Source organism: Syngnathoides biaculeatus, chromosome 11, assembly GCF_019802595.1.
Source record: "Syngnathoides biaculeatus isolate LvHL_M chromosome 11, ASM1980259v1, whole genome shotgun sequence".
Lineage (NCBI taxonomy): Eukaryota > Metazoa > Chordata > Actinopteri > Syngnathiformes > Syngnathidae > Syngnathoides > Syngnathoides biaculeatus.
The window spans coordinates 26,546,682-26,570,178 of NC_084650.1; the positions used below are offsets into that span (position 1 = coordinate 26,546,682).

Genomic DNA, 23,497 nt, shown 5'->3' on the forward strand with positions numbered 1-23,497 from the left:
CACCACAATATTGAATCCGCTTCAAAAAATCTCTGCGTCATCTTCAACAGATATATAATATTTAATCAGATATATAATATTTAATCATAAACTAACTTGTCCAATCCTGGTTGCTTCAATTACGAAATATTGCTCAAATAAGACCCGTTTTGCCAACTTCAGCCCTTGAGCAATGAATACAAACATTTCTATGTTTACGGTTAAATGACTTTGATCCCATCTGCACCTTCTTCAGTCAGTTTTCTCTCAAACAATTACAGTTACACTAATCCAAAATACAGCAGGAGGACTTTTAGAAAGAACAAGCCATTGGTCCCACATTACCCTTGTCCTTCCATCCCTCTGTTGTCTTCCTTGAAAAATCAACTGTAATATCCATCCATTTTCCAAGCCGCTAATCCTCACAAGGGCGAAAGCCTATCCACACCATGAACAGATTGCCAGTCATTCAGAGGCCACATCAACTGTAAGATCCTTTTGATAACTTATAAAACACTTCATGACCTTGCCCATATGTACAGTACTTCTCTGAGGTACTTCACCTTCATCCCACCCCAAGACATCTTCGATACATCAATCTTGGCCATTTAGCCATCCCTCACTCAAACCATATCTCAAAATTTTCATTTCATTTTTTTTTTTTTTGCCTTAATTCTCTGGAACCGATGTCCACAATCTGTTGGATCTGCCAAATTATTTTTATTTCAAATAATTTCAATGTCCAAAAACTTGAGTTTTAACGTCCCATCTTTATTATTTGGGTCTTTTTAATTCCAGTTTGATCAATGTCTGCATTTTTGTCTGCATCTTCATGCTTGTCTTTTTTTTGTCTCTACTTTACATGTGTGTTTGTGAGCCTGTGCTATATAGATAAAACCTTACTTAAAATTTTATGTACAGTATATTGTGTTGGAAAACGTATGTTTTATAAACAGCGTTCCCTCGCTCAACCATTTATTGTAAAAAGGGCTTAAGAGTTGGAAGGAAAGAAATAAAGGCTGTTATTTGATTGGTCACTTGGAGGAGGGGCAGATCAGGTACTGTGAGAAAGTAAAACTGCACTATCAGTGTTGACAAATTAGTGACATTCTCACTAATCTTTTGACTTTTCAACTCCTTTGTGACGTTTTTTTTCCATTCAAAAGTGACCAGCAACAAATGTGGCTACTTTCTTGGATGCACGTAGATACATAAAAGCAGATATTATTCTGCAGTTTACGACCTCAACGAGCGGCGGATACTGCCGTGGTGCTCTCTGCTATGGCAAAGCACTCACAGACGGTCAGGTTCAGAGTAGCTTCGCGCAGCAGTCCCACTGCAGTCAGAGCAGAGAGGAGACTGACACACCTCCGCGTCTAGACTGCAAATGAAATGTGCATGTGAAAAGGTGCCGCTGTTTCCATTATGGTTTACACAGCATTTACATGTCAATGTTTCTACACTGTCATGCAAAAAAAAAAAAAAATCACTACATTTGATTCACATACCCTAAACTGCGACTTGATCCCAATTCCATCATTCATTTGAATGAATATCATTTCACATCCCTTCAGTCTTTTGAATAAATTTTGATAATCTAACATTTAACAAAGCAAAACAACAATGATTTAAATTTTGTAAAGAAAACAGAAAATAGTTCATTTGCAGTTCTAATCATGCCACTTACTTTACTGTACATCACAAAAAAAGGTGTCAAACTCAAGGCCTGGCCTGCCACATGATTTCGTGGCCTGCCAAAGTAAATCCAGGGAGTCAACTTCCTTGATTGTTGTGAAAATCTGTACCAAAATTTCAAATTGTCAAGTATCATAAATGATAATGATGAGATATTACAAGTATTTTTTTAACCAAACATTAACAATCCTTGAAAAACCCATTACCCTTCAAAAAATAGTTCATAAATTCCCTGTGTAAATATGATGAGGCGGTAGAATATTTTTATGGTTTCACAGTCATAATGGCCCTCTGAGGGAAGCCGTAACTGCAATGTGGACTGCGCCACCCCTGCTGGACATGTCATCCTTTCTCCTACAGCACCTATTTAAGTCAATTATGAAAATGGTCCTGCAATACTACCAAGTAACTTTTTGTGACTTTTATGAAAGCCGCCAATGGCTGCTTTCCTTACTAAGGAGTTGGCATCTTGTAGCTGTAGCCAGTTGCACAATGGTGTCAAACTCAACAGAGGCGGATTCTCCGGGACGTTTAGTGGCCCTACCAAAGAGGGACAGCAAAGATGGTTGGGTGGATATAAATGACCTCTAAAAAAACAAGATGCTGTGCAATGTCAAGTACTGTAAGGAACCTGCCTCACTCCTGTTGCTACCCCAGAAGATAACTTTTGGCAACACTTAAAAATACAAAAAAACAAAGTCATATGCGATGGTTGTTTGGCTAAAACATCAGTGACCAGTGCTTCATCTTCAAGTAAGCAAAGCACCAGCCGCCAGGAATCACCAAAGTATTAATCCTAATCAACATAATTCAAAACAAGAAGCGGAAATAACTCTGGCAATAACCAAGTTTGTAGTAAAAGATATGATGCCCATTAGCAAATGGATAAAGCCCATGTTTACAGCTCTGATAAGAACAATGCATAAGCAATACAGCATGCCGTCATGAAGAATGTTTAAGCAAAGCAAAGCAAATTTATTTACAGTATATAGCGAATTTCATACAAATAGTAACACAATGTGCTTTATAGGATTAAAAGCATTTGAATCAAAAGAAATAGAGCTTTTAAAACAGGGGATTTTAAAAGAAAAAAAGATGAAAATAACAGAAAATGTATTGAAAAATGAAACCCAAAAGCCCAATTACAAACAGAATTCAGTGCAAGAAATATAAAAACATGGAAATACTCTGAAAAGCATGACAAAAAGAAGAGTTTTCAACCTGGATTAGAAAACATTCACACCTGGGGCTCAGGTCACCTCTGTTGGCAACTTATTCCATTTGTGTGCAGCATAATGGCTAAATGCTGCTTCACAATGTTTGCTTTGGTCTCTGCACACCACTATTTGACCTGAGTCTGTTGATCTCAGAGCTCTAATGGGTTTGTATTCCATTATCATTTCTTGCATGCATTCAGGACCTGAACCATTTAGTGATTTATAGACCAGCACCAGAACTTCAAAATGTATTCTAAAGCTAAGTCGAAGCCAGTGAAAGGTCTTTAGAATTTGAGTTATATGCTCTCTTTGTTTTATTATCTCTTCGTTGTGATCAGAACGTGAGCTGCAGCATTCTGAATGAGCTGCAGCTGTTTAATGCTCTTTTTGGGGAGTCCAGTCAGAAGACCATTACAGTAGTCAAGTCTACGTGAGTCAACGTTTAATTTTAAACGCTGCAGAACGTTCAAGAACATCTGTGGAACGTTTTACTAAGGTTTGCCGAGCGTTGCACGCGTTTGCCCATCGTTAGTCAGTCGTAACTCGAGCTTTACTTGGTTGTTACTTAATCGTTTACTTTGCAGTGAACGACTCACTGGCAACCTGTCAACGCACACTGAACAATCCCCTAGCGCACACAGCATGTAACCAAAGTGAAACGAACGTCGTTTGGTGTCCATTGAGCGTCATTCGAGCGTTTCCTGAACTTCCATGCATATGGGTATATAAACCGATGCTTTGTAAAAGCAAGGTCCATTTAATATTAATCTACAGTAGAGAGCACCTACTATGGAAGATCCAGAAAGCAGCAGTTCCTTTTCGCGGAAAAACTCCACCAGACTATCCTCAACAGCCCGGTCCAGGATCCTGCAATCCTTTCTCTCCTTCTTTTGTCTCTTTGTCGGACCGTCCTCACTGGGGTTTGCAAGGTGTTTAGGGTACCCAGGGGGTGTCACATGGTGCGTGACTTCGCGGACGTGCTCTTCCTCCTGCTGTTGTTTTTCCTCCAAACACATTGCTCGTGATGAAAAAGGCTTAGCTTTCTTACTAGCAGTGCTAGTTGCTGAACTCCGCACCCTAACTTTTTTTCTTCTCGGCGGCATGATGCTCACTGTTCTAACTCACGACAACAACTGAAGTGACTATGAACTTTCCAACGTTTTAGTGCCGATTCCACTGTAAAAATTACACGCCAGCAAAACGCTTTTCTGTCGTTATTCACCCATTGGTCACACGCTCAACACACTCGTCTTACGTTGACAAATCGCTCGTCGCGCCCCAATGACGCGTTTGCACACGCTAATGGTTTTTAGGGGTATCTTATTTGGTAGCTGTTAAACGCTTTCCGTGCATTAGACACGCTTTTCGTGCGTTAGACACACGTTAATCACACGCCACATGTGTCATCCGCGTTTGAGAACGAAATGTTCAGAGGACGTTGACCAGAACGTCATGGTGTGACAGAGCCTTTAGCGATGAAAGGGAGATTTTAGGTGGTGTGACTGAGTGAATGTAATGTTTTCATTGGGTGTACAGAAAGGTATTTGTTTTTGTTCTTAAGATTGAATTAAACATGTATGGATCATAAAATAATTTTTTTCACCGGGACTCTTGATTTACCAATGTCCAAATGGTCAATATTTGTATTATGAATACAGATTTATAAAACTGATTGAGTTATTGCTCACGTTTGTGGAAAAATAGAAGAAAAACAAAGACTAATAAATTGCAATCGCAGTACTGAGGGGGGAAAAAAATAACAATAAACAGTCTTAATAAACAGTGTTAAGATCTCAAAATGCCAGTCCTTTTTCTCTGGCTATAGGGATGGCTGGATGTGCAGTTTCTTTGTTGCTTTTCTAACAGCAGGACACGACTGCTGCATGGCAGCCACTCACTGACTTTCCCTACAACAATGGTTTGGTTATTTAACTAGGTGTTCATGATGGGTAAAATGCTTATGGTTCTTACGTACTGTATAGTTTGAGGTGAGGGTGCGATGTGTGCAGTGTCATAAAGATGTAAGAACACAATAAACGGATGCATTTAGAGTGTGTGAGCAAAGAACCGGCTAAGTTAAATAGAAGCATATGGAAGTATAGGCAAGGGCACAGTATATACACACAAACAGTGTGAGAGTCACAGACTGACCTCTGAAGAGGGAGTCTCCCGCTGTGCTGTCGATGGCCACCTTCTTTATGGCTGAAGAGCGATAGACGACGTGCGTCCTTCCTCCTCCTGCCACCTCCTCCTCAATCACTCTGTTGCCTCTTTCTGCAGGCTCAATAAAGTACTCGTCTTGCTCCGTCCTGATCATACCAGCCTAAAAAAAAAAAGTGAAGGTACGATAAATAAGATAAATTTGGTTTCAAGTACATTTACCACTATAGTCTAAAAAAAACAACTAGGGGGTGTGTTTGATATGCAAACTGGAAGAGGGTTTGAATTCATTAATCATGTTTTTAAATCAAATGATCAGGATTTCAAGAAATTTCTTTCATGTTTATCCAATGCCTGTAATATGACCATGTAATATGATACTGCACAAACCGTATGCTCACGCCTTGGACAAGATGGAATTTCAGGAGAACAAGAAGCAGGGACTCTTTACAGACTTGAAATCTTTACACCTGTTCAATTTGACCTGCAAGTAATTAATATATATATACTTCAATTTAATTATCTCAACAGGGTGAGCGATAAATTCCATTATTGCTCCGGCTATGTTTTAAATGACTACTGTATAAATAACTTAGAAGCCTATATCTTGCTCAGTGGAATTGCACTGTAGTTTCAAAACGTTAACATGCCAAGACTGGCAACCAGCAGAGTAACGAAAGAAGCACGTAGGAAAGGGATGTTATCAGGTGAAGTAGGGGGCTAGCTAGTGATCGCTAGTGGTTAGTGGGCTGTTCACTGTAACAAAAATGTGCGCTGTCATTTAGGTTAGGAATTCTAACACCATCTGAAAAGACTTCACTTTATTAATGGACTGTTAAATGCCTGACAACATTTGGTGAAGTTTTCCAATAAGCGCTAAGGTGTGCTAAGAGTCAAAATACATTTTGTATTAACTCATATAGACATGTTTGCAAGATGATATTTATTGTATGTTTAAAAATATATGTACTTTTCTCTTCTTTGACAGAAATATCAGGGCAATGAGGGTGCTGAAGCACACAAAAATTTTGCACCATAGAAGCCGTAATAAATAGTGCGGATAGTACACAGAGCAGCTCATTCAGACTGACTGACGCTTGACTTATTTATTCTGCCCCGGTACAAATTATTTGCTTGTTGCACAGAATTGTTAGTGCACTATCCAGTGAACGCAATCAGAACAGCAGCTGCTTTTATTGAAAAATTGTTGCTTTTTTTTGTGTCCATGTCCATCCTTTATGTCCATAATTTCATAATATATAAAAAAAAATATCACCTCGCGGGCCGGATTAAACCGATTTGCGGAGCCGCCTTTAGCCCGCAGGTTGTCCGTTTAACACCCATGAATTACAGTGCTAAAAAATACTAATAGTACTAGGGTACTAAAATCATGTTCATCCTTTTTGGGTATCCAGAGCCTATTATTAAACATATTTTGAGTATGAAGCAAATGAAAATTTTTCAAAGTTAGAAAAATGTTGAATTTACATTTCTAATAGTGACTTGACTTATGAGTTCAATTCATTCTGTGACTACGCACTTATTCCAAACCACTTCGCACACTTGCATTTTTTAACAGCTAAGTGAAATGAAATGCTAACAATCCGTTCTGGCAACACCCAAAAAACAGCACTGTATCAGTCACTGTGATTTGACTGGCACACTTGCATGTATGCACAGTCGAGTGGGAAAAATTCCACATGTAAAATTTGTTACGAGTACAAATACATAAATATTGAAAGTCGTCCCTTATTTTGTGTGGTCTTGACCAATATTCCCTCTAAGAAGCGCCATTGTGCAGTTGTGCACTTGTTGCACACTCAGCACACACTCAAAACCGATCCAGTGCAGTGAACCATAGCCAGATTTTTTTTTTTTTGTTTTTTTTAACACGGAAGCACAGCTGCTGCTCAGCCTACTTCTACTTCCTAGTTCACCTGACACCCCACCCCCGCTCCGCTCTTAAAGGGGTACACTCATAATTACAAACAGAACGCACACCGGTAGCTTTATATCTGTGATGTGAGTGACTGCTGTATTGAAAAATTTAAGCCATAATAAAACTGTTTTTCTAAGGTGTGATAAAGCAGAAATTCACACACACAGTGTAAAACAATTGAGTGTTAATCTGTTCCTTTAAGGGGTGTTGTCCAGTGAATTCTAACCCCCCCCCCCCCCAAAAAAAAAAAAAAAAAAAAAACGCCAGTTGGACACTCTTAAGTCAAGGTGGAAATGTAGGTCGAGTTGAAAAAACACAAGCCATACAAATTCAATACAAATTCAAAAATAGGTGCCAGTAGAAATGCTGTATATAAATGAAGTGGTACCGAGTGCATTAAATTCCATTAGTATTCATTTTTTTTTTAAATGTATGTGAGCCCCAGTCACACATACAACAATAAATACAGTCATACAGTAAGTACAAACTACACATTAAACACTAACACACTCAATGTAAAACTTACACTTTTCTTTTATTGGATCTGATTATGCGTAGTACCTCCTGAATTGGCCATTGATTGTCCAGTATATAGCTCTGGTTTTCTGGTGCACAAAACTGCCAGCATTGCTACCAGAGTCATAAACTAAGTTGATGACCACACCAGCATAATTTCCTTGCTATATTTAAATGCTAAATTTCAGCAGATAATTGGCTAATCTAACAAAAACCTGAGCAGAAACACAGTGCACATTTCTCCTCCTGTGGATGGGATCCTGACTCTGAGTAACATGGAACGAGAAGGATTTTGGGTTTGCTGCTGTTGTCGAGAGTCTCTCGTGTTGTGTGGCAGCTGCTGTCTGTGTCAGTGTGACCGTCGCAACAAAAAGGTGATGTTACACCCTGTTGCATCACGGATTTGCTCCATATATTGCTACACAGACACACAATGGACCGACTACATTACTATTAAGACCCACCGATAACATACTGTACATCTTGGTGATATATATATTTTTTTTACATCCAAAAGAAACTTAAGGAATGCAGCAAACAGTAGACTACCCATTCTTTTAGGATACAACAAGGTTTATTTTCCTAGGAAAATAAAGTCCTAAAATTATATAAAACCGCCTGACGGAAAACAATGCAAGACGAGAGAAGATCTCCCTGATCTTGGTGTGTATTTTGCTTGTTCTGTTTTGTTGTTTTGTATTCACAGGAGTATCAAACAATAACCCAGGGGGGAAATGGGTTTGATAACTCTTAAACTAAAAAAATAAAAAGTTTGTTGGCTTGACTACTGTAGTCACAAACATTACGTATAACTGAATTTACTTACACTACCTGGCCATTCTTTATTCATTTGCGGTTACAGTTACGTTAAGCTACACACACACATCATTGATAATGCAGACCATGACTACTGTTGTGCAGACCAAAAACACATCTTACCCTCATCCTTATCAACAACCATTACAATCATCCATCCATCCATCCATCCATCCATCCATCCATTTTCTGAGCCACTTATCCTCACAAGGGTCGTGGGAGTGCTGGAGCTAATGCCAGCTGTCACCGGACAGGAGGCGGTGTACACGCTGAACTGGTTGCCAGCCAATTGGAGGGCACATGGAGACAGACAACAGTCGCACTCACAATTACACCGAGGGGCAATTTAGACTCTCTAATCATTGCATTGTTTTGGTGATGTGGGAGGAAACCGGAGTGCCTGAACCACGTAGGCACATGGAGAACATGCAAACTCCACACAGGTGGGGCTGGGATTTGAACCCTAGTCCTCTGAACTATGAGGCGAATACTCTAACCAGTTGTTTCACTGTGCCACCCCATTTCAATCATTGACCTGTTAAAGACGAAAAAAAGTCTTTTACTTTGGGGACAGAGACGCACTAAATCCTGAGTGAGACACTGGAGGCCAGAGTGACACTAGAAGTGTGAAATCGCTCTATCAGGAGATGAGACTCTCTCTCTCTCCCATCCTGGACCAAAACCTTTCTGTCAGGTAGTTCTGCACATCCGTCTTACTCACATTCTCCCTCACAATGAGAAGATTGCAAAGCGATTTCTTTGGGTAGACAATTTGCTCATTCCTATAGTGGCTGACTGGGGCAAATGGGCAACAACTACTGTACGTGCGGCGAATGTAGGAAGGAAACTAAACAAAAAACACACGAGCATATGAAACAACAGCCAAAAAAAAAAATAAGAAATGAGAAAGCTGCAATTGCAAAAGACAACTGCAAAGGAATAAATGCTGGAAAAACAAAACAAAACACACAAATCCCAAAACACCTGTGAAAGAAATCATTATTATATTTATTATTATTAAAGAAATGTAAAATGGACACCCAGTTCCCTTATCATAAAGCGTTCAGTCTTGTGGAGCATAACGTGTCAACATCCTTGGTCTGTTTGTTTTACCGTCATCCATGTACATGGAATCTTTAGCGTCACCATCAGCACGAAACTCAAAATGGGTGTCGTATCTACTTATATATAACAGTGGTGCCTCTGATCTCACAGGGCTAGTACGTCTTGAAGGTCGTGCTCCCGAGTGGCTTAGCGGACTTCTATTATGCAGCATGAATTTGCAAAATTTTCAGTCGCTCCCCTTTTTTCACCCATGTTATTTTTTGCTCGCGGCCGGTCGCTCACTCGTGAGGGGAGTCGGGGAGTCTGTTGTCAGTTGAAAATTTAATACTGTAAGAAGTATTGGATCAGAAAGGAATGTTCACTCTACAAACAATTATGTTATCTTGAAGTTATCAATTTCATTTTATTCATCTTTTGTTCCGCTTACCCTCACAAGGGTCGCGGGAGTGGTCCAGTCCATCCTCGCTATCTTTGGGCAGGAGGCCAGGCACACCCTCAACTGTTTGCCAGCCAATTACAGGGCACAGAAAAACGAACATTTTAACAATTTGGGGTCTGAAATGAATGTATGTTTTTGGGATGAGTGAGGAAACAGGAGTGCCCGGAGAAAATCCACGCAGGCACGGGGAAAACATGCAAACTCCACGCAGGCAGGGTCGGGATTAGAACCCAGCCCTCAGAACTGGGCGGCCAACTGTCCAACCAGTTGCTCCACCATGTCACCAGTTATCAATTTTGAACTTCCAAAATTGTAATTTCTCGAAAATAATGCGCAAGTTTTTCCAAAAATATTTTCTAAAAGATAAGAGAGCACATTATATTTCGGTATGGATGAAAACTAAAAATACAATAACATTGTATAGTCATATACAGGTACATAGTGTGGTAAAAAATATACACATATAATTCAATATTATGTTCGATGTCTTATGTTACACACTTATACATATTACGGTAATGTACGCCCCCAACCTGAGCTCTTGGACCTCCTCGGGGAGCTTGCATTTTACGATCGTTAGCGTAGCATGTTTGTTGCTCCTGCAACAAAGATCAGAAATGACTCCCCCTGAGTTTGTTTTAACTTAAACTAAGACACAAAATGTCGGCTATAACGGCTAGTTGACGGATTGGAGATGAGTCAGATGCTTCTTTTGAAGTCTTGGCCAAGGATGTGGAATATAGTGGATAAACTGCACTATGCACAAACGTTTTATGCACAAATATTTAATGCAAAAATGTTTAAGTTAAACAGTGTTACATAGTTTCAATTGTTAAGACTGTAATATGTGTTATCAACGGTATTATTAAAATATTATGCCATCATTGACCATTTATTTTAGTTGGTTGAGGGATTCTGTTCTGACAATTGCAGGGACCAAGACAAGCGTCTTGTGGCCTGTCCCGAGAGTATATTACCGATACATTAGCATATACACAATGATTGTTGTACGGACAGTTTACAAATACAGATTATTCCTCGTATTTTGAGCATATAGGTAACAGTAAATTGGTGGTGCTCATTGTACATTGGTAGAAGCGTTTTCCTGATTTTTTTTAGGTCAACTTTGGGAGTGCGCATTATACTCAAGAAATTACGGTATGCCCTTTCTAGATTAAAGCAAAAACGGGTACTGGTGGTATTTGTCATATTTAGTACTTCTTGAACAGTACCACATATCACCTTTTCATGCAATTTTAAAGACCGAGTATTGTGAATTTAGAGATTTGTTTCTAAAAACATTGCACATTTGAAGATGTTTTCTAAAAATGTGAGAGACTAAGAACTACTACTCAATTGTAGAGATACAGTATCACTTTTAACTGTTTTCAACAATTTCAGTTTTCCATATTTTGGGCGTGGGTAAAACACAACCATAAAATATCTGGTATAAGTCATCCCATCCGTCGGATGGAAGCTTTGGGTCGCATCAGCGTTTAGCTGGTGAAATTTATATTTGCTGTTAGCTTGCTAGTTATCTGTAGACCCTCAAAGTGCCTTTTCCCTTGAGATAGTTCGCTGGTATGGCCGCTTTTGAGCATCTTGTTGTAGGCTGTGGGGGGGGGGGGGGGTTCCAACCTGATAGGCAGTGTGTGGTCCAGGGCGTTGAGCTGTCATGGCAGCTTTAGATTGCCTTGTTGTCGGCCATTAGTGCGCACACATTAAAGAGATTCATGGTAGCATACCACCTCTTTGTAACACTGTCAAAAATTCCACACACCATAGGCTTCGAGTGAATAGATTTTCTCAGCTCAAACATTTAGTTTATTCGGAGGAATAAGATAGATGCTAAACACAGTAGCATAAAATTTTCAACACTTCCCAAGCTGCCTATCCTCACAAGGGTAGCAGGAGAGCTGAATCCTATCCCAGCTATTGAAAACATTTACTGCAGGTACTTGCTGATATTTTTTTTCAACATTTAAATTTGGGCTGCGGCACAATGGTGCAACTGGTTGGAGCGTTGGCCTCCTCACACCTCTGAGGACTGGGGTTCAAATCCTCACCCCGCCTGTGTGGAGTTTACATCTTCTCCCTGGACTGCATGGGTTTTCTCTGGGCACTGCGGTTTCCTCCCACATCCCAAAAACATGCATTCATTGGAGACTCTAAATTGCCCCTCGGTGTGAATGTGAGTGCAACTGTTTTTGTCTCTATGTCCCCTGGGATTGGCTGGCAACCAGATCAACCAGATTACCCCACCTCCTGCTTGATGATAGCTGCGTAGGCTCCTTGTGCGGATAAGCGGCTCAGAAAATGGATCAAAATGACAGAAATCAAAGGCAAAGCCAATTTTATAGTAACTAATCAGACATACTTGTAATAACTTTATGTTTTAAGAATTAGTGAACGTAACGCCAGCATAAAGTGTGATTGGAAGGTTATTAAATCTACTTCTGCTCACATTTCAATGACTTTATAAATACACAGAACATGTAATGACCTAAGTGACATTTTTATTTTCAAGATTAAAGAAGAAAATAACTTTCCTTAAAGTGTAACCTATACCACATGCTCATATCTGGATTACAATTAAACAAAACACCCTCTCAAAGCACATGACCCATCATTTGTTTTGAGTCGTTATTATAATATGGCAATGAGGCAGTGTTATGAACCTCAAATCTCTCTTATAGTCTCCAAATCTGAACTGTGCTATAAAAATTGTCAAGCCACCAGAGGTGGGGCCTGCATTTTGAAAATACATCAACTTGTACTTGAGATTTTGAAAGGAGTAACCTGAACCCTGTGGTAGTGTCCAGTGGGGCACAGCGAGCGGAAGTGACGAACAAACATACACCCTGTTGGAGACCTTCAGTCAGTCCACTGTGTGTGTGTGTGTGTTGTGTGTGTGTGTGTGTCTCCTTTTACAGTAATCCTCAATTTCATTCACCCTTTGATTCATAAGAGAATCAATCCGTTACTGAAGGCCGCAATATAAAGGGGGGAAAAAATGTCAAGCGTTTCAAAGAAGCAGATTAAATACAGACGTCACTGAAAATATCAGCCTTTGTTTCATAAAATCACCTTGTGACCCCATGCTATGCTTAGACATTTACATTTTGTGCTGGCACAAATTTTAGATTTATATACAGTAAGCGTTTGCATGATGATAAAGTAAACTAAAGCAAAGATAGACTACTAAATAATACTGCAGTGTCAAAACTATACACGACTATGGATGGGCATTCTCCTTGATTTCTTTTGTGGAAAAATAATTAAATGCATTAATTATTATTTCGGAACTATACTTTCTAATGGAATAGGAGGAAAATGCTCCCTGTCCAAGCCAGTGTCATAACTGGTCAGAATAATATTGCCCAGAGCTGTTTCCATAGTCTTTAATTTTTTATTTCAGCTGCTGATTCATCAAGAGCAGCTGATTTGAGATAGATAGATAGATAGATAGATAGATAGATAGATAGATAGATAGATAGATAGATAGATAGATAGATAGATAGATAGATAGATAGATAGATAGATAGATAGATAGATAGATAGATAGATAGATAGATAGATAGATAGATAGATAGATAGATAGATAGACCTGCTTATCCTCACAAGGGTTGCGGGAAAGCTGGAGCCTATCCCAGCTAGCTTCGGGCGAAAGGCAGACTACACCCTGAACTGGTCGCCAGTCAGTCGCAGGGCAGATGTCGACACCATCACTGCCCGCACCAAAGCCAGGCGTGTGTACGACTACATCATCAGTGACTACCTACGAAGACATCATGTAATTTGTAAACCTACAATTATGGAGATTTCCAAACTCATACAATTCAGTGCTCCACAATGCAAAATAAAGCAAAGCAAATAAAATTCATGACATTGGAAAAACATTTCTGGACATTTCATTTAGATATATTTGTTTTAATTTTTAATTTTGTTCATAGTTTGTTGCTCTCCACTTTAAGGCAGTTCCATCCAGAGTTAAGTTAAAAGTATACTGTGCACCTACGCAATCATTCCGGTGTTTCATTCGTCAGCCTTTCATTTTAATAATTAGATGAGTAATTAGTGTGGCTTCTCTCTAGTCCCTTGTTATCTCTTGTTACTTGGTGTGTCACATTTATCTGCTACTCGTCCACCTTAAATACAACAGTAGGAGTCAGAAGTTTGTTTAGAGTTGTGCAAAGCAAAAAAAAAAAAAGTAATCATTATCACCCTCATTTTATACTGATCACAGCAATTTAAAAGTAAATTGGAATTTACAGTTTGCGTGCAAAAATAAACCGTTTTCTTACCACCACTTGGACACAGATTGGTTTTGTAACACTAAATAATTGCTCCACATACTGTAATGTAGCCATAAGGTCTAAATGTGTGAAAGGAAGAACATTTTTCCAACATTTTTACACACACTGTCAACAGCACATACATGGGCACACTGTTATGTACGTTTGCGTGTGCACTTAAGTGTGTGTGTGTGTGTGTGTGTGTGTATGTGCATGTCTGTGTGTGTGTGATTTGTGTTCGTGGGTTGGGGTGGGGAGGACCCAGATGCCGGTATGATTTAAGCCATAGAGGACTTAGTGACCCAACCCTGTCATCCTTCTCTGCTCATTACATAGAGTGTTCTCTAAAATGTTCTCACACACACACACACACACACACACACACACACGCACACACACATGCATGCACGCACACAGTCAGCATACACCCACACAAGCTCACACACTCACATGCAGTCACTCCTCCGTCCCTGCTTTCTCCACCTCATTTGCAAAATTGTTCATCTAATGAACTAAATTTTTGATCACTGTGACAGAGAGAGAGAGAGAGAGATTGAATTAGGGTGAGGGGAGTGAGGGTTATTTAAGGTTTGGATTGAATGGTCCCTTGGCCATTCAACACTGGGTCGTGGTCAACCCCTCGAAGAATGACTATTATAGTGTCAATTGGAGCAAGTGATTTAGAAGTGAATCCAAGCAAACAATCCACTTGAAGGCCTCACTTATGTCCTAGAACACATCTTAAAGTGGCCCCACTCCTCCATGCCATTGTCAGATTTCTGTTACTTGAATTAAATTCCTCCCAACAGACACACACATATAAACACACGCGCACACACACACGCACACACACACACACCACACACACACACACACAGACTCTGTCCCCTCCTTCTCCTTGTCACTCATCAAGAGAGATGCTTTTGCCCTCTTTATGTCCAAGCAAATTCTATTTCAGTGGTCAGCTCAGTTTGAAAGAAAGATCTGTTAATACAAGCATCAGGTGAAGGAAGTGGTGGCTTCTAAAGCCAGAGATAATTATCATCACTTCTCAATCCAGAGGAAAAAAATAAAAGATGAATCAGAGACATTGGAACTGATCAATCGCAAAAGTAGCAAAAACAGATAATTTGCTCTCTTGTCAGATCACTGTCTGCATTGAAAAATCCTCTAACATTCAAATTGATCTTATTTTCCTCATACTCTTATTCTCTTTTAACCAAACAAGAAGTGACAACTGAGTAAAAAAAACAGTCAAATGGTGAATGGTCAAGCGTGGAAAATATTATCCATACCTGTCAACTCGTACGGTTAAGCCATAGTTCATACGGATTTTGTGGTGAATCTTACGTATACGGCCGTATATCACAAATCATACGGATTGTGACAATATTATTGCAACGCAAAGTCAATATGGATGGATGCTATAATTTCGAGATGAGGGTCAGGATTTTGAGTTGGTGAGGAAAGTTACACATGAATACAATTCTGAACACAGTAATGCCACTAAATAGACTTTGATAATTAGACATTAACTTCAGATATTATCATTATGGAGATCTACAATTAAAAAAATCATTGAAAAACTTTGTGTTTTTTCCCTCCGTTATTTTTACATATAATTTGCTTCGGTATGTTATAAGCATTTTTTGCTCTCTATCAGGATTTTATTGGTAGTTTATACAGGTTGGCGCTCCAAAAAGTTGACAGGTATGATAGTATCCAGCATTTGAAAAACTCAACAAGTCCAATGCAAAATTTGGACTTTCCACAAAATTAGATCCATAAAATATTTTCAATCTACAAGGGCAACAAATGGAAAAACATCTATTCTTTGCACGTGTACTCACTTTGCTTCTTTTGTCTTTGTACTCGGTGCAGCTAGGATTATTGGGGAATCTCTGTACCTTGTACAGAGGCTTGCAGATTGTGAGGTGATAAATCATACAAGACACGACCGACGGACAGACACACAGCTGTAACATACACATGAATACAATGGAAGTCACGTATCCGTCAAGCCCCAAACCCAGCCCAGACATAGATTTGTGTGCGTGTGTTTGTTTGCGTGGGTGCGTGGGGAGGAGTGTGTGGGTGGGTGGGTTGTGGGTGTGTGAACATTATTTTATCGGGTGCACATTTGCTACGCGCAGTCTTACGGCTTGATAAATGACCCCGATTCGTGGCAACTGACAGGACCATGATTGGAGCGGAACAGCTGATTTGGAAGCACTGTGGTCTAAAGTAGTCTGTGATTAATACAACAACACGGTAAATGAATTACTGTACAAAGCTTCCGTAGGCCTGATATCTGAAAGAATTCAACAATTACAAGACTGCACCTGTATCTTCAGGATGGATATACTGCATAAAGAACCCTATTAACATATTATCGTTTGTCCTCAATCTCGTGGTCATTTAATCCCCTTTCCTCCCTTTTCTTCTTGTTTTAAAGTGAAAATTACTAAATCCCATGTGTTCGAATTGGGCGTCACAACACTTTGAAAAAAAAAAAAAATCCAATATATTGTATAGTAAACCGTAATGGGTATTTCAACTTGACAAGATATTAAATCACGAACACAATTTCAGCACTCAACACTAATCTATTACTATACGCTCCACCCTGCCCCTACTTTATATCCTTCATGCGCCCCCTCCCTCACTCTGTCAACCACTCACATTAACACACACACAATCAAATTCACACCCAAACTCATCCCCATCTTCAGTGTCTCCCAATATCTCCACATCTATTATACCTGTAACCTAGCAACAGTGCGGTGAGAAGACCCTCCCCTACCTGCTCACTATACTGATTGCTGGGCGGGAGGACTAATGGCTTTGTCTCAGAGCAGCAATAGAATCCAACTGGGAGTTACCCCGTGCTCAACACTCTTTTGACCCTGGATGCAGGGCAAACAACCAATGACCATGCATGTGTGCACATGAGCAAACATCATTGTAAATCTCATGGGACTACCAGAGATTACACAACTGGGCTCAATTGCTTGTTGTAAACCCTCATTAATTTACTAGAGTCGGGGGCGCTACCAGTGGAAACACTGGATCTCAGTACATTAGAATAACATGGAAAACATCATTGATTACATTACTTCAATTCAAAAACGGATTCTGTTGCTGAGACACTTAGTCATGGCTACATCACATTTCGCCTGGACTCCTCCTGGCGTATACTGTTCAGGCTACCCAGCAAAGGCCTGGACAAGCTGCAGTACATTGAAAATTCAGCTACTAGGGTCCTCAACCGCTGTAAACCCTGACTGTCAATTTAGAGTCCACAATTAATGTATGTTTTTGGGGATGTGGGAGGAAACCGGAGTGCCTGGAGAAAACCCACGCAGGCACAGGGAGAACATGCAAACTCCACACAGGCGGCGCTGGGATTTGAACCCAAGACCTCAGAACTGTGATAACACTTTAGACCACTGGTATACCACAGTAGATAACGCACATCATGCCATTCCCTGCACTGCCTTAGGTTCCTCCGGGCACTTGTAACTTAAAGGAAGACTGTCCCCAAAATGCATACGTACAATAAACCCTCCAATGTGAAGTAACATTATTATTACATATATTTTGGACATTGATTGGAAAAAAATGAAAGTAAAGAACATTTTTTAAATCCAAGCAAACTGTGGGTATGTGTTAGCTTTCACAGCCAGACCCAGAAGAAACATCTCTGTTTCTTGGTGAAATCTGTGACTAACTCTGACATTAAAAGAGACACTGAACCCTCATCTACTAATTTTTAATGTGTGCTCCCATTCCTATTACTTTGGAAAAAGTGTTCCTTTAATACCTACATACAGGCAACAATTTAAACGCACAAAGCCTTTGGAAAAGTCAGAGAAAAAGTGGGATGACGAGGCAAAATTCAAACTTCAAAACTGCTTCGTCTGCACAGACTGTAATGCCTTTCAACATTTAGCTAGAAGCCTAGATAAATATACGGATGCTGTTACATCGTATGTCAGTTTATATGAAGAGGTGTGTGTACTAACAAAAACGTTTTGCACATTCAATAACAAGCATGGTTTACTGAAAAACTTAACTAACTTTTCCAGGCTAAAGAGATCACATATCGTAGAGGGATAGGACCTTGTACAATCACACAAGACACGAGCTGACCAAAGAAATTAACATCACAAAGAGACATTATGCAGCAAAACTGGGAAAACAGTTTGGGGCCAATGACTCCAAATAAGTCTGGCACACATTAGAATCACCCATCAATTACAAGCGACAATCCCCCCCAGTGGACAACAGTAATAGGACACTTTCACACACCACACCCACCAAGTCGCACCACTAAGCAATGCAACAATTACAAATTCTGCATTGACCAACCATGAACAAGACGTGAAACATCTTCAAACAACAATTTATTAACAAAGCGGCAGGCCCAGACCTTGTTTCCACATCCTGCCTCATAGTCGGCATAGCGCAACTAGCGCCAGTCTTCACAAAGATCTTCAACAGGTCTATAGATCTCTGCGAAGTACCAACCTGCTTCAAATGCTCCACCATCATCCCGGTCCCCAAGAAAACTGCAACCTCAGGATTAAATGACTAAAGGCGTGTTGTCTTGACATCAGTGGTCGTGAAGCGCTTTAATCGATTTGTGCTAGACCACGTCAAAAGCGCCACAGGTCTCTGGCTGGACTCACTGCAGTTTGCCTCCCGAGCAAGAAGGTCTGCGGATCTTTTGCACAACTGTGACCTAAAAAAAAATGTTCCCTGTGAGTTGATTGTTTGTCTGTTGTTGTAATCAACATGTATGAAGTACGAGGGCAGCTCCAACTACCAGGGACAAATTCCTTGTATGTTGTTTACATTCTTGGGCAAAAAACCTGATTCTGATACAAAAAAACAGCTGTTTTCAGGCTTGAAAAAGGTACCTCGGCATCCTGCCGGAATTGCAGCGATCCCACTGCGTGTTTTAATGTGTACTTAAGTGCGTGAAAAGGGAGTGTTTACATAATCACACCGAATGAGGGATAATTATGGTGCACCTCTTCAATTATATGATTGCAGGTTGCAGGGTTTTGCGGCAGTCTATTGTCTGTAATTGCTAGTTACAATAACAAACCCAGTATTATTGGTAAAGTAATTTGAAAGGTGAATTTTCATAATCATTTTCACATCGCTGAATGTGCATAACAGGTGGATGTAAACTCGAAGAATGTCTCTTGGAAGTTTAAAAGTATTACAACATGTTAACAATTTGAGTTTTTGACCTCATTTTGAGTGAAACCTCTCACTCAAAATGCTTCTAGTTATACCTAGGTCCACTTTATAATACAGGCTGTCTGCACTAGGAACTCACAAAGAGTGGACTTAAACCAGATGTAAAGCTTTCACATTCATACACGATTTGTTCTGAGATGATGACTGAATTCAAAGTTCTTTCCCATAGAATATAATGTAATGTAAATTAAGACGTTTTTTTTAAACTGTAGCCATTATAAAACCTTTATTAACTGTGCAAGTAATGTCTTTACTAACATTAAATTCACAACTGTCATACAAGTATGGAGGGAAGTTAAGTGCTATATCATCAAACTAAATACAGCAGAAAAGAAATAAAACTGCCCATCCTTTCAGGAAGCCTAGTGAGTATATTGGTAGAAGGATGCTGAGGATGGAGCTGCCAGCCAAAAGAGCAAAAGGAAAACCAAAGAAAAAGGTTGATGGATGTGGTGAGGGAAGACATGAGGGCAGTTGGGGTTAGAGAGGAAGATGCAGGAGATAGGCTAAGATGGCAAAAGATGACACGCTGTGGCGACCCCTAACGGGACAAGCCGAAAGGAAAAGAAGAAGAAGAAGATCCTTTCAGGAAGCCTGACAGTCATATAATGGAGGGATAAGATGCAAAGCGACAGAGTCACAAAGTGTTTTTTTCAGGGTATTGTAGGAGTATTGTAGATTATGTGTGTAAGTGCTAACATTAAAATCTGCTATGGAACAGTAAGTTATATTTCTATCTCACATTTTTGTTGAATTTCTTGTAGGGAGTTAATGTTTATATTGTATCTAGCCTTCCATTTTCTATGTTGCTTCTGTATGTTTGCAAGTGAGCCGATGTCAATGCCAGTTTGCTTCGGGTGAGAGACGGGGTACACCCTGGATTGCTCACCAGCCAATCCTTTATATGTGCTTTATATGTCTTCCACTTTCAGCAAAATGGGTAAAAACACCTAATCGCTCAGGTGAAGAGCAACGAGAGACGGTGAAAGACCACCAGTGGGAATTTGAAACATCTACAATGTCTTTTTTTAAACACACCATTTCACCACAGAGCAACCGAAGATAACAGATATTGTTCAAGCTTTATTCATTTTTCTCCGGGCACTCCGGTTTCCTCCTACATCACCAAAACATGCAACATTAATTGGACACTCTAAATTGCTCCGAGGTGTGATCGTGAGTGCGCCCGTTTGTCTCCATGTGCCCTGCGATTGGCTGGCAACCAATTCAGGGTGGACCCCGCATCCTGCCCGTTGACAGCTGGGATAGGGTCCAGCACTGCCCGCGACGCTCATGAGGATAAGCGGCTAAGAAAATGGATGGATGGTTGGATGGATGGATGGAGACAGCATCAGCAGACATTGGCTGTAGAAATTACCCTTCATTTTCACAGCCGATTTAAGCTGTTGTATGTGAGGCATGACCGATGTTTGTTTTTAATAGATTATGAAGCACATAAAATGCTTTTCCAATAGTTTGTCTACCAGGGTCATCCATTCATACATCAATTTTCTGAGCATCTTAACCTCACAAGGGGTGCAGGAGTACTGGAGCCTATCGCAGCTACTTTCAGGCAGGAGAGAGAGTACAAGCCGAACTGGTTGCCAGCCAATCGGAAGGCACATGAACAGAAACAACTCACAATCAAAGATAGTGCAATACATTTTTCCGGCGGGTGCCACACATTGGTGATTGTAAGGCATATTTTGAATGGCAAAAAAAAAAAAAAAAAACAACATGTGACTGGAGTCACAGGTTGCCAACTAACTGCCTTGCGAAAAACTCATTCACAGTCCTGCCTACAATATCAGGTATATTTTATTTCACTCCAACTGTGTGTGGTTTAAATGCACTTACAAATAAATGTGATTAAAACTATTTTTTGGCCATTTCATGCACAATGTCAAATAAACCAAGCCTGATTATAATCTGTAATCAAACATGAGGGGGAAATGGAGACTTCTTAAACTGGAATTTGAGCAATGCCACTGGAGGGCGACACTGAGACATTCCCAGGCCTGTAGGAACTCACTGAGTAGCGAGGTCTGCCAGATCTGTCTGGTGGACAGAAGAGAAAGAGGAAGACGAGAGAAGGGGGAAGAGGCAGAATGTGTGTGGGAGAGAAAAACACTACACAGAAGGTGAGTCGAGACGAGTGAGTGGGGGGGTCATGAGACTAAGATGTCCTCACAAGTATGTGCTTTTGTGTACATATGCGTACGTGTGTGGCTTTTTGCATTAGTGCAGGTGTCAGCAAGTGCATTAAAGCACTAACACAAAGTGGTGCATTGGTACCTGTGTGTGTGTGTCAGTGTGTGTGTGTGTGTGTGTGTGTGTGTTTTTTGTGCCTTGGGACAACACTGCTTCCTCATTACTCAACGGTTTCCTCTAGTCCAGCACTAATGAGGGGCCTAACCATCACCATGCTAATCAAGGTCAACCCTAGGCCAATGCACACAGAAAAGGCCCCTCACTTTGACACACACTTTTACACTTTACTGAGCCATAAATGTGAAACATTTCCAATCAATATTTGGTTTGAGAAACAGACAGTGTGACAGCTGTGAGTGAAAACGGGCAGGGTTCCGCATAATGGGGCTGTGCTGTATTCACCTTTTCTTCCCACCTCAGGAATCAGCATGCAGGTAGAGATGAGGAAGAGACAAAGGAGCATAAAGATGGGCGGATTAGAAGGGAGGGAGGAGGAAGGGAGCGTGTGATATACAGGGAAAACCAGGCTGAGAGCCAAAGGGGAGGAGGAGTAATTAAATTAAATGAGCAAGCCTTAACTCTTTAGTCTCATCCCTCAAGACAAGCCTGACACTGCTACAGCTAGCCAATGTCATAGCAACAGGAGAAAGAAAAGTCCTGTGGGTGCCATACAGTGAAGTAATAGAGAATGTTCAGATGACAGGAGCTGGAGTAGTGATTGAGGAAGATGGAGGGAATCAGGGAAGTATAGGGATGAAGCAACCAAGATCAACACGGTGAAGTCAAGGACAGAGATGTCATGCTACGAATGATGGCAACACCACCACAGTGGAGGAAAGGAAGTAAAGGAGGAGGGGCTCTGGCAACAACCCAGAGGAATGAAGGCCACACCATTCCTTCTCCAGGTCACCAGCTCGCCTGAGATGCTTCTCCTGTACCTGTGTTTACCATTGTCTCCATGGCTAATTATCCTCTTTGAATAATTCACAAGTGTATCAATAATTCAACTTTAATTAGCTTGGAAACAATAGACTTGGACCTCACTTCAAAATAGATGAAAGAATTGTCAAAATTAAGCCAAATGTGCATTGTGGGAACAAAAGCAAACACAATTCTCTGTCAATTTAAGTTACCAGGGGATAGACCTTTTAACAATGTTAGCGCTGTTTTAGAGGAGAATACACACAAAAATAGCAAAGGAATGTGATTCAAGTCACTGAGCTAAAAGCGTCAGGTTCTTTTGGAGCTAAAGCCAAACCCAGATCACTTTGGTTGCCTGCAGTCCATCAAAAGACACATTCGCACTCAATTTTACAATGTGACTGTCACGCAGGTGAACCACTGTAACAAACCGAAACACACCTCACATTCAATTAGTGTTGAAACTAGACCAGGTATGTAGAACTGAATCCTAATTTTGAATTAACATAAATTGGGAAAAATAATACAAATGCGTTCACATCAAGCATACATTTCATATAAAAGTTAGTTCCAAACTGTGGTGTATTGAAGCAAAGCAAAAATATTTATATAGGCTATCTCATATACAAGGTAACTCAGTGCTTTACATGATCAAAAACAAGTAAAAACAAAGAAACAAAACATAATATAAAGAATAAAATAAACACAATTAAAGCAGTGTACACCACAAGTAATAAATCAAAATGGAAATACTCTGAAAAGCATGAGAAAAACCGAGATTTAAAAACATTCACACTTTGGGCTGACATCACCTCTGTTGGCAACTTATTCCATTTGTGTGCAGCATAATTGCATTTAGCATTTTTTTCATGTATTCTGGACCTAAATCATTGGGTGATTTGTAGACCAGTAGGAGAACTTGTAAATTTATTCTGAAGATGAAAGAAGCCAATGTAAAGACTCTAGAATTGGA

The 23,497-nt window shown here is 40.2% G+C and overlaps 1 protein-coding gene across 1 annotated transcript in view; it reads right to left on the reverse strand.

The window, feature by feature from the left end:
- Positions 1-23,497, reverse strand: part of LOC133508486 (A disintegrin and metalloproteinase with thrombospondin motifs 2-like) — a 146,925-nt gene that overhangs the window by 78,456 nt on the left and 44,972 nt on the right. Inside the window, 1 exon segment of the mRNA XM_061834615.1 lies at positions 5,043-5,214. Within this exon segment, the coding sequence (XP_061690599.1) occupies positions 5,043-5,214 (172 nt within the window).